At 37.5% G+C, this 12,755-nt stretch overlaps 2 protein-coding genes across 3 annotated transcripts in view; both read left to right on the forward strand.

Annotated features, from left to right (window-relative positions):
• The window catches only part of LOC134665995 (carboxypeptidase E-like), a 219,715-nt gene extending 211,188 nt beyond the window's left edge, over nucleotides 1–8,527 (forward strand). Inside the window, exon 10 of the mRNA XM_063523062.1 lies at nucleotides 8,518–8,527. The gene's annotated coding sequence lies outside the window, so the exon portion shown is untranslated. The remainder of the gene's footprint in view (nucleotides 1–8,517) is intronic.
• LOC134665986 (uncharacterized) overlaps nucleotides 1,490–12,755 on the forward strand; it is a 43,546-nt gene continuing 32,280 nt past the window's right edge. Inside the window, exons 1-5 of one of the 2 annotated variants that reach the window (XM_063523048.1) lie at nucleotides 1,490–1,702; nucleotides 3,200–3,297; nucleotides 5,354–5,442; nucleotides 5,980–6,132; nucleotides 10,382–10,521. In XM_063523048.1, the coding sequence (XP_063379118.1) occupies nucleotides 1,514–1,702; nucleotides 3,200–3,297; nucleotides 5,354–5,442; nucleotides 5,980–6,132; nucleotides 10,382–10,521 (669 nt within the window). In that variant the 5' untranslated portion in view covers nucleotides 1,490–1,513. Of the gene's footprint in view, nucleotides 1,703–3,199; nucleotides 3,298–5,353; nucleotides 5,443–5,979; nucleotides 6,133–7,036; nucleotides 7,419–10,381; nucleotides 10,522–12,755 lie in introns of those variants that run through there. The other variant, XM_063523046.1, reaches the window with a different exon arrangement.

Here is a 12,755-nt window from a genome sequence, read left to right on the forward strand (position 1 = left end):
AATATAATTATAACAATAAGTTACAGTTGTACACACTTGCCTAATAATCTTATACCGAATTGGTGTAGGTATTACCAATGCACGCGATGAATTGCAAAAATAATATTTGTTTTAATTATAACTAATATTAATGAGTAAAATATAATAGGTACATATTAGGCACGTGACTAGTAGTTGATATAATAAGGCACTTAACGACCGGTCGGGCCTAGTGGGTAGTGACCCTGCCTATGAAGCCGATGGTCCCGGGTTCGAATCCTGGTAAGGGCATTTATTTGTATGATGATACAGATATTTGTTCCTGAGTCATGGTTGTTTTCTATGTATTTAAGTATTTATATATTATATGTATATATCGTTGTCTGAGTACCCACAACACAAGCCTTCTTGAGCTTACTGTGGGGCTTAGTCAATTTGTGTAAAAATGTCCTATAATATTTATTTATTATTTATTTATTTATTTACTTAAAAAATTTCAGGCGGTTGAATAACACTGAGTACTTAATTATTCAACAACTTCGCCGTCAACGATACGCTTTGATGAGTTTTCATTGCAAATTCAAGCTCCATATCGCTGAAATTAAGTCGACAAAACAAGTATTTTTATCTGTAGGTAGGTATCCAAGTGCAAAGCGCAGCGCATAATAAATTGAATCTTGCTATAGCCTGTCCGGGTTCACATATGTGTACCTTATATACTTATAATGTTGTACATGATTTCAATGCTTAAATTATTAAAATAAATACCTGACTACTTGCGAAGAAACATTGACTTACAACTTTATATTAAATATGGATCAGATTAACCAGTGACCATTATTGTATGTAATTAGTATTTAATATAGTAACCAGTCCTCCTCATGAGAATCAGTGTTGATTCAGGACTCAGGCACGCTCATACTCCCGATAAATCAAACCCATTCTGTTTCTGCATAAAGAGTTCTATACCGGAGATAGAGGGTAAGTGGTAGAGTCGGACCAAGAAAAGTCTGCAACGGTACGCAGTGTAAGTGTTATTTTATGCGTCATAATTTCATAAAAGTTTGACGTTTAAAATAACACATGCACTACGTGGGCTCTCACATCCGCTGCAGACTTTTTTTGATCTGACTCTACAGCACGAGTTTTGTTTAAAACCATGAAAAATAACGAGTAGTTCAGAGTCCGATGGCCTTTAGCTCATTGGGCATGCATTCAGCTGAATAAATTAGTCGTTATCAGCGGTATCGGGACTCCCGGCTGCGAGTGGGTGCTATCGCGCCTCCCGCGCCGCTGCGCCAACAATCGATCTTACTCACTCATCCAACTAACTGCTCATTTGATTTCAATATTAATCAACTCGAGATTAAAGTGTAAACAACCTAAGATTTCTAATTTCATAGAGAAATTTGCCAATCTTCTATTGTCTATGGATCACGATTTGACGGTTACGTTCAAATGTTGACAAAATAACAAAGTGGAAGTTGAAATAAACAAATAATTACATAATTAAGTGCGTAACAAATTTTAAAAAATGAGAACTATTAGTGTACAGCAACCCATAAATTTGAAAGTGGTGAAAATCGAATTGGACTTCACACCCTTGGATACGGAACCGCAGAAAAAGGAGAAGCCGAAGCAAATAATTGTACCCAAGATAAATTATAGCAGAAGACCTTCTGTGGTGCCTCCTCCTCCGCCAATCACAAACTATTCGCAACAGGTAAATATATGTGCTGTAAACTTCCTGAACTTATTTAGAAAAATAATGGATTAGATGTTTAGCAAACTTACGGTTAGGTACGGTAGGTAGAGTGTGTTCGAAAAGAGAAGAGTCGTGGAATGTAAGGGAGCCCATACATTCTACGCCTCTTCTCCGCACAGACTCTACTATTTGTGTTTCATCCATAGTAAAGTTTTCTACTCGTAGAGTCTATGCGAAGAGAGAAGAGTCGTGAAGTGTACCTACCTATGGGCTTCTTTACATTTCACGACTCTTCTCTTTCCGCACAGAATCTATCTACGAATTTAAATTTTAATAATATACAAAACCTATCAACAGTATAGCATAGCTTATGATTTATGATTATAGATACATTTAGATACTAAAAATTGATTTCGAATACAATTATAATGTGGACTGTTGTATATAGTGTAACGCGATTTATTATGTTAGCGTTGTTCAAACAAAAAGCTCACCATTGGTCGTCATTATATACCTAAATAAAAAAATAATCAGGATTTTATTGTGCATAAATATACTAAATCTTAACTTAATCTTCCAACATTAATGAGATTCTCAATCCTAATATGAACTTATAATTTCAAACCTGCATTTAAATTAACTCAACGACAACATTATTTTTGTGTACAATTTAATGATAATAAAGAGCTTTAACCTTAATTAAGCAAGCTAATAAGGAGAATGGACGAGAGTTTCGAATTTTACGGCCGTTACGAGAGTTCCGGAGCTTCGGATTTTAAAACATTATTTCGGCTTAAATATTTATTATTGTAGACTCCTCTCGCGCCAATATTATATGAGAACGAACAAGATGCACTGAGATTAATATTTAATAAATATTAATATTGTGTAAAGCTAAGTGTACCGCAGGGTGATTCTGGCCCATTTCCAAGCGAAAGTTAGACAGGGTCTCAGCGTAAGACTCCATGGCGTCGGCCCTGAGATCGTTCTTTGCTGTCGCTTCAAACAGTTCAAACACGCAAAGCCTAGTTTACAATTTTGATCTAATTAGCTTTGGCTAGTCTGTGACTGTATAAGCCTTTGTATTACAAATACTGCAGCAAAATTTATTAGCTCTGAGTAAACACTAAATATGACTAAATAACAATAAAATCCAGTGACGATAAACTTTCAAAGTACCTACCTTTAACATTAGGTACACTTTAATGTTTTGCTTTGGGTTCCATGTCTTTTTATTTCTGTGTAGCCATGGATAAGCTCATATTTACAGCAAGTTTGGATCAGATAAATATATCGGAGCGGCCGAGTTGCTCAAAAATATGTACCTTTATGAACACGCACTCTAGTGCCTTGACAATAGAGGCGTGTTCGAATATTTGTGAGCACCTTGGCGGCTCTGATAATATATATCAGATGGTGTCTGTACAGGGGCCTGAAAATATCCTCCGACTATAGCTATAATATAAGTAATATAACTGTTCAGTTGTTCATGCAACGTTAACATTCTGTGTTCAGAAACGGGACGTAAGAGAGTTGGTTCAAGATCTGTTGGATGACTTGTATGCGGACCAGCGGGGCTGGGGTACCAGCAGTGCCATCGACTACTGCCATGCGTAAGTCACTTAGAATAGAGCCTCATCATCATCATCATCATTTCAGCCTATATACGTCCCACTGCTGAGCACAGGCCTCCTCTCATGCGCGAGAGGGTTAGAATAGAGGGCTAGGGAATAGAGCCTAAAAATAAGTAATGGCAACCAAAGATACGTCATTGTCAATACGACATTCTAACGAGCGCGAGCTAAGAATAACGAAAGAGATGGATAAAGTACTTGTACCTAGTCGTATTTTCGACGACCGGTCTGGGCCTAGTTGGTAGTGAAGTACTCACCTATGAAGCCGATTTTCGGGTTGGAATCCCGGTAAGGGCATTTATTTGTGTAGTAAGCACAGATATTTGTTCCTTGTCATGGATATTTCCTATGTATATGTATATTATATTATACAATATCGTTGTCTAATACTTATTTATTAACAAAAATTGTATGCATACCTTTTATTCTGTGTCTAATAATTTATTATGAAATTATTCATTGTTCTGAGGGCATTCCATAAAAGGGCAATCGAATTCCGCGAAGCACAAGTAACCACTTAGGATATTTCACTTTGAACACGCCGCCTAACGGGTATATTGTATGAAACAGTACGAGAACACAGTCTCACAGAGAGTATTTTATATAACATTATAAATCTTATCATCGTCATGAACCATAACACAATATTAATTTGTGACGTTATCTATGAAAAGGGACCTTATTGTCGATGGCGCTTACGCCATTGTTAACGAAGCTCCGATATGAATACTATGCCACGCGACGCTCTGTGGCGTAAGCGCCATCGACAATAAGGTCCCTTTTCATAGATAATGCCCCATTTATTTGCGGCTTCTTATGTGAGGAAAAAACATCAATAACAGTTGTTGGATGTAAGTAGGTAAGTAATTTAGCTAGGGATGTTTTGTGAAACCGTTAGGCTTGGTAAATAAACGAAACCCTAAAAAAGGAATAATTCCGAAACCCGTTCAAGCGATAAAAAGCTTATTTCCAGATGATGGAAGCGTGGGCGAAGAAAAAACATTTCTTTAATGGTACTTACGCTTTGTGTACGAGAACGACGAGGCAATATTTTGTCAATTCGTTACCTACCTCAAAATGTTAGTCTGAATGAGCAACTCTTGTATTTATTTATATTATATATATTTCGGCGATCTCGGAAACGGCTCTAACAATTTAGATGAAATTTGATATATGGGGATTTTCGGTGGTGAAAAATCGATCTAGCTAGGTCTTATCTCTGGGAAAATGCGCATTTTTGAGTGTTTATATATTTTCCGAGCAAAGCTCGGTCTCGCAGATATTCCAATTTATTGGTTAGTATCCCTCTGTAACTAATAAATTGTCGAAAAAATGAAATGTTTATGTTCTACTCCTGTAGGACGGTTTACGAGCTCTTAGACTTGTGTCCTAATAATAATTACCTACCTAAGCTCAGGTTCTGGTACTTCTGGTTAACCACAATGCCTAACTGAATTCGACGGCGGGTAAAAATGCTTTAGTTGAAAGACTTTTATTTATCGTTCCTTGTCTGTCTGATATAACAACGTACAAGGTAAATTCGACGTAATTCTCGGATTCTTGTAGAAGCAGCCATATTACCATTACCTAGGTACAGTCAACAACAGAGCTATGAATACAGGCAAAGTGCCAAAAATATGTATACACGACCTTAATGTACAGGCAATAAAGTACTGTATACATATTTTTGACACTTTGCCTGTATTCATAGCTCTGTTGTTGACTGTACTAGCTATTTATTTTGGTACGAAAACTTATCTGATTGACTTTTTTCAATAGTTACGGGTACATATTTATATACTAACTACCCGCTCACGGGGTGACAAATGATACACCTAAACCTTACTCAACAATCGCTCTATTGATATGGGAAAACAGTATGAAAATCGGTTCAGTAGTTTTTGAGTTTATCGCGAACATATATACACACAAACAGACAGACGCGGCGGGGGACTTTGTTTTATAAGGCGTAGTGAAATTGAAATTAAAATTCACACCCACTTCACCTTAATTAAGTACTCATTGTTTACTTTAGATCAACTTCTGCCGCATCGCTAGCATCCTCGCAGTCGCTTTGCAACGACCACGACGACTCATTCGAGAGAAGTTACTTGGAAGGGTTAGGTATGTGTCGATTCACAATCGATAAAATATAGAATATAATTATAGTGATTTTATGACACGTTTTCATCACCCGTTCCTCCGAACTTCCGAAAAAGAAAAACTGTAGAGTGAGCTCTACAAAAGTTTTTATGTAGGTACCTACTTACTTAGCAATAACGAAAGCGACAAATCATAGCATTTCACGACTGTATTTATTAAGCATTTTGCTGCCTACAAATCGTTCATTCGTTAAAAGATTAAGGGCCGGTTGCACCAACCACTGTTGACGGACTGAATAACGTCACTCAGCAGTAAACTAATGAAACTTTCCATATGACAAAATTTTGCGAACTTTCACGGTGACAGAAGGCTTGGTGCAACTGACCCTAAAGATCGGTTTTACTAGGATAGGTAGCGGTGCCGCCATATAGCGGCCGTCTCCAAACTAAATACGGCTAAATATGGATGTCGTAGTATTTGTATGGGGCACCGCTATATGACGGCACCGCTATCCTAGGAAAACAGAGCATAAGCCAAAGTTGTTTTAACAAAATGCAGATGTCGAAGAGCTCCAAAAGCAGGCTATCGAGTGGGAAGTGAGACTGCGAGTGGCAGGCGAGCGGCTGGCGCGGTGCGTGCGGGTGCGGGACCGGTATCGCCGACAACAGAAGAGGCTGTGCGCCGCCTTCACCGTGCTGCTGCGGCATATCAGTAACTATATAGACTATACTACATTTTTAAGTGGGCTATAGAAGTAAGCAGGCTATCGAGTGGGAAGTGAGACTGCGAGTGGCTGGCGAGCGGCTGGCGCGGTGCGTGCGAGTGCGGGACCGGCATCGGCGACAACAGAGGAGGCTGTGCGCCGCCTTCACTGTGCTGCTGCGGCATATCAGTAAATATACTACACCTATGTTTATATACATTATTTAATGTGGACTATAGAAGTAGATAATCTGGTGGGTTAGTCAGGTTGCGAGTGACTGGCGCGGTTCGTGCGACGACAAGGGGCAAATCGCATTGCACGTAAGAATATATTGCCAACTTAAGGATGCATTTGCTCCTGATCGTTTGTTTATGCAACAAAATTATTTAAGTCATATGACGGAGCACACTCTCCTATATGTACAGCGAGCATAATTCCATGAACACAATATAAATTAACTCAAAGTGGCCATGGTATTTTAAGGCTTGGTGTACATTATCTACCCAAACTTTTTTTGCAAACAAGTTGCAGAATGCCTCGTGAATAATAGATATTTCTTGCAATTATATCGTTAGCGTTACCATACATCATGCTAATTGTACTCGTACTTTGATCACATAAAGCTAGCTAGAAGGTACTTCTATCCAATCCAAAAGTTACAGTGAGACTGTTCTACGTATAAGGCAACAGTTACAACTACAAATTCATTCATGAAGATTTAAAATAGCATTACGCACTTCTAAACTGACTCTAAGATCGGCGCCTCGCGTCTAACACGGCTCGACACTGACGTACACAGGCATTTCGCGAAATCGATACACAACGCACACAAGCACGCTGCTTCAAGTCTCCAGGGCGCATGCCCGTGGCAGGTACCACGAAGCTCCCCGTTCATATCCTCGTCATGCAAACAGGCTACTAGAGTGCATTCAAGTCCTGCAATATGACGATTTTAAGTGTTATCGTGGTACAGGGCTAGCGGTCCCGTCGCTTTATTTCGCGACTTTCCCAGTAAACATCGCATCAGCTGGTCGAATACGCAGTCTCAAATGCTGTCGAGATATGGGGGATAATTCACATTTCCCATCCCGGTTGTCAGTGTCGAATGTTGGGAATATCGGGAGTGGTGTGTCGGGGTTGAGGATGGTCGCGTCCGCAGTGACACTGCAGTGGGTCGCTGACTTGGTGGTGTAGTGATATGCGTGTGTTGTCCAATGTGTACCTTGGGCAGGACAGATGAGTGCCATCCTCAACTCTCTCCGGAACTTAGCTGCCTCGTCGCGGGCAGGCGCAGGTATTTTTAAATTGAATTATAGGGAAATGACCTTTTCTTTTGAAGCCTTTAAAGTTTTTTTATTCGAAGCTTACCTTGATTATGATCTTTGATTTGGTACTCGCAGTCTTCTGTTGCAGCCTTATATTAGTTAAACTAAATCTGCTCAGAATTAATTTTAATTCAATTTTATGATAATCTGAATTAAAAACGTTGTGAGGTTATTAATGTTTGGTTGGTAAGTCGTAGATATAGACTTTACCAATAGTATAAACATATTTCATTACCTATACACTTTTCCATTAAGTCATATCATACAGGGCAACCTCTAAAAAGTATTTATAATGTGAAATACAATATCTTACAGAAACTGTAATGTAAACATTGTAAAAATTAATGAACGAAGTACTTAATTAAAACTTGGTTCTCGAAGTCAGGTATAAAGGTACTTATTAACAAAGGCAGGTTCTTTACCCATATCTTATTTAATAAAAAACTTTTGTTCGTTTCGTAAATATTACAGAATTCATTTTTAGTATATGGTGTGAGTGGTGTGACCATCTAGTCTATAGAGTGGCCAGTAATTGACGATATAAACGTGGAAAAGCAGCTCTGCGGCAAAAAGCTTTTTATACACAGAAATGGGAGCCGTCCATTAATGTCAACAATTTTAGTTAAACGAAGTTATATGATAAATAATCAAGCGATACCGCCAGACAGCGATATACAGAAACAAATAGGAATGTTAAGTCGAGTCGCGGACCTCTCAGAATGATAAGGTAGTAACTGTGCATGCATTCGCACAATATAGCATATTCTTTCGTGGATAAGCCAGACTAGACGGAATAGCCTTTGTGTCAGCCAAATAGGCTGTTTGCATTAATTTTGACGCCGTCGACGATGTCTTATGTTTTCAGCATCAACCTTTTTAGAGACGTATTTATAAAACTATCATATCACAAAGTAACGATAGAAATAACTAAATGTGACGAATAGCTACCCCACATATTGATTACCTACTAGCTTCTACCAGTGACTTCTTCTGCGTGGAATACCTAATGATCGTCATTGATAAAAACTATCATATATCTTTTCCCCGGGCCTCATACTATCTCCAAACCATACCTACCTAATTTTATCTAAATATGTTTAGCAGTTTAAGCGTGAACCTAGGTTTACTGTCTACAATATGAAATACTATAGTAGTGTAAATCACCATAACAAAACAAGAACTAACTCCAAGTCAGATTCATGCGTCAATCAAAATGTCTATTAAATGTTTACGAGTACAACGGATTAAAGTATGTATATTTCTGCAATGAGAATGGATAGATATACAACTCAAATTTCAGCCAAGTCAAGTGCTTTTTGTCAACCAGCCACCAAAGGCACAAATTTAATGTACCTACCTTTTCTAGTTAAAATATGAGTAGAACAGAGGGACCCTGGCTAAAGAGCGCGATAATGAAACCCATGACTACTCTACCCTCTCTACCAGTATGGTTAGGGTTTTGGATATAGGCCGTACACCAAGAAGCGAACTTACCATGACTTTAAGATCAGGTAGATAATGTAAGACCTAGTAATTGGATTGTGCCATAAAGGGGCAAACGTTATAAATAGTTGAAAATCCGGCGAACAAGCTAATCATAATAACTCTGAGCCTGTCATCTGTTTTATTTTATGTACAGTTAAAGAAAATAAACTTCAGAATGTTACCACCCAATGACGAGTCGTCTAAGCCGAAACGAATACAAACCGATATAGAGGAGCATTCCATGAAATTGTCTACCGTTTGCCCCGTACAAATGCGAATTTTCTGAAGATTTGCATTGTATAAGATTTTCCTTTTCTATGGCAAGTGGTCAAAAATATGAACAGAAAAATAATAGCCTGCTTTAAATGCCGAAAAAACAAGTCGCAACTCAGGAAATCAAATGCGTTTATACGGGACAGTCCCGTGGAATAAATCAAACACCGCACAAATGCTGTGACGCCACACTAAGTAACTCTTACTGTCAGTAGACTTTAGCACAGCTGTACAAACTCTCCGTATGTATGTAGGTGTATGGGTGATTTGGTCGGCCATGTCTCCTGAGGACATACCCAAAGTTAAGGGCTATAAAGCCTCATTTTCTGATTGATTAAACCCTTATCGGGGTATAGTATATACCTAATCCTTTTATTGTAATCTACTGGAAAACTGGAATCGATACTTAGCTGTTTTTATAAGTTTTTATTTAGTTTCACCTGTCCCGTTTTCTATATGTTTGTAATCAAATATAGCAAGCTAAATAATATCCACTTCCCATTATTCGATAGAGTTGAAACTTCACATATGGTCTTGTGAAAGTTGAGTGACAATGCAATATTATGGTACCATCGAGCTAATTTGGTGATGGAGACCGCCGATGGCTGAATGAACTCTTCAATAAAACAACACAACCTCATTGTGTTTGGGTTTGTTAGAATTGTCTCGATTGTATTTGTTGACGAAAGAAAAGTACAGTCAGCGATAAAACGTAAATAAAATTTTGGTAGAAAACTTACGAACATTTATTTTAAAGTCTGTGTATGACCCATATCTCCGACTCGACCTGTTTAGCCAGCAGTCGACGTTTTGTCCGCCGTGTCAAGCAATTGGAACCTACATTCTTACAGTAATTTCAAACTTGCACCTAATAATGCGTTCAGTAGGGGTCTCTATTTGTTATCAAAAAGTTTTTCTTAGTCATAATGTATTGTTTGTCCGCATTTTCGTTAGTCATTTATTACAGTACGGTACGTACAGTACGTACAGAAACGCGTAACTTCTCAGGATTCCCATAAAACAAAGCTAACCTAACCTATCTATAGGATAACCTTACGAAAATCGATAATCCCGAAAAGTGGTGTCAGTTTTAGGACTAATGATATACAATTAAAACTTTATGTGAAACAAAGGGAGCCCGTGCCAGTAGAGATGACATTTGCATTGATTGCAGCGGGCGAGACTGGCGCCCGGTTCGGGTTGACGCCGTCCGGCAGCGAAGGCCCGGGCGAGGGCGGCTACGCGGAATGGCTGCACGCTATGCGGCTCGTCGCGCGGCTGCCCGCTGGCGTGCCGACGCATTTCCGCAAGAAGGTAATATTTTTTATTTTATTTGACAAATGTAGGAACATCCCCCCTGGTTCCCCTGGACCAGGTGGCATGCGTAAACGCATTTCCCCAACGTAAAAAAAGACATTATAATACATAGATATAGGTACTTAGGTTTAAAAAGTCATTTAGTAAACAAACACCACTCTTAATGGACGTGGCACTAACTATTTACTCGTACTACTCTACTCTATTATAACAAGAGTCATAGAGCTGCTTAAATTGGGCGTATCACAATTTCTGATTATTTTAAAATAAATACCACCATACTGGCCATGACGGGAGGAAATTTATTATGTATATTGAAACCAATTTCAGTATCCGGCATGATTAAACACACGATTACATAAAAGACGAAAAGGACATTTAACTTTTAACGCACAAAGCGCTAGAATGTTTACAGGTATCGATGAAATATCAAAAATATTCTTAATTTCTTAAATGTCTCATGATTGGTGCCGTTACTATAATACGTATATGACGTAAAGTTTGCAAACTCATTATTTACTTAGGTGAGAAGTTTGATTGCTCCTGTCCACCTTTAATTTATTTTTCATAAAGATGAAATATATTTTTTACAAACGTGATGTTATTGGACTATTAAAAGATCACTATAGGTATATATCGGTAATATTAATATTACCAATACTTTATAATACTTTATTGGACTAAGGATCTCTAAGAACTACCTACTATACTCCCAAATTAAGGTCAATGCAATACCTCGAATGAGAGAGTAGCCAATTCAAAAGTCCTGAGGTTAAACGATTCGTACTGAATGTGTTGACTGCGTCGTGCAAAATCAGCGAAAAAGGCAGTCACCGTTTAGTCGCTAGCGTCCACATCGCTTGATAAAAAAAATTATAATAAATATCATTATTATCCCAAAGAGTGTGTTTACAACGAATCACCCTTGAAAATTTGAAATCTTTTACAATATAATAAATACACTCATGCAAAGTTGTACCTAAAACGTGATGAACGAGTGTCAGCGTTTAGTAAAATTTGTATAAAAAAATCGATGCTCATGCTACAAAATCGAGTGATTTCGAAAGCCAGATAACTAGACTACAACGAATCAGGCTTTTCCTATTTTTCCTCTTAAAGGCTACAGAGAAATTCAATCGTAAACGTAAACTTTCGTAAAATTTCCATACATCCGCCATATCTGTCAAATTCTCCTTCTCCTCAGATGCCCGCTGTGGGCCGTTGGAAGCGGACGCGTACATGCTTTTTCCAAATTGACAGTTCAATTTGGCATATATATTGACAGAAATTCATGTCCGTATACGAATGATGATACCAGTGAAAAACTGTGTTCAAAATAAATAGGGTAAATGAATAATGTCACACGGAGATCCAGAGTCATTAAAATTTTGATTTGTTTTTATTCATAAGTCATAATACTTTAAAAATATAACAAATTATTTAAAATATATACAAACACAACCAAATCAGCGTAATTAGTTTCTTCCTAATTCACTAAAAATTAAAAAAGTTTGAAGATTTGTTTTATCTTATTGGAATAAATTTTCATTGTGCTGGCATTCATATTACGTCATTTTAAAAACATATATGACATAATGTCAATATACTAGATAGACAATTTATCAACAAATTTCTTCACATTTTAACGTAAACAATATAAATTATTAAAATTTTATTTATGAAGACGAAGCAATGTTGTTCACATAATATCAGCAATAAAAATTTTAGTTTCATCCAGTTTTGTTGCTATTCTGAGCTATCACGTGCTTTGAAAGTTAATTCAATGATATATCATCAAGAAATTGAAACCAAGACTCGACCTGCAGTCTCAGCGAGTTTTTGTGGCTATATTATCAGTTGAAAGAACGATATTTCCATCGCAGTGGTATGGTTTACGAGTACCTATATTGGTTTCATGTGACGATGTTTATATAAATGTATCTATCAAATAACAACGTGCTTTTATTTCATTGATATTCGGTGCAAAACGATAACTCAGTAACGAAAAATAATTACTTTTCAGAAATGCCTTAAAGTTTTTTCAGTGAACGTTTATTTATAGGTATTTATGAGGTCTTATGTCTTATCAGCGTGGCTTTGGCCTTTGGACATTTTTGTAATGCTTTGTAATAAGGTAGGTGAGGTATCTATATCCCTCATTTAATAACCTTTTTTTGAATGAATTACAATTTAATTATTTAAATAAATAAGTGGTCTACAAACATACATAT

The sequence above is a fragment of the Cydia fagiglandana genome, chromosome 7 (genome assembly GCF_963556715.1).
Source record: "Cydia fagiglandana chromosome 7, ilCydFagi1.1, whole genome shotgun sequence".
NCBI lineage: Eukaryota > Metazoa > Arthropoda > Insecta > Lepidoptera > Tortricidae > Cydia > Cydia fagiglandana.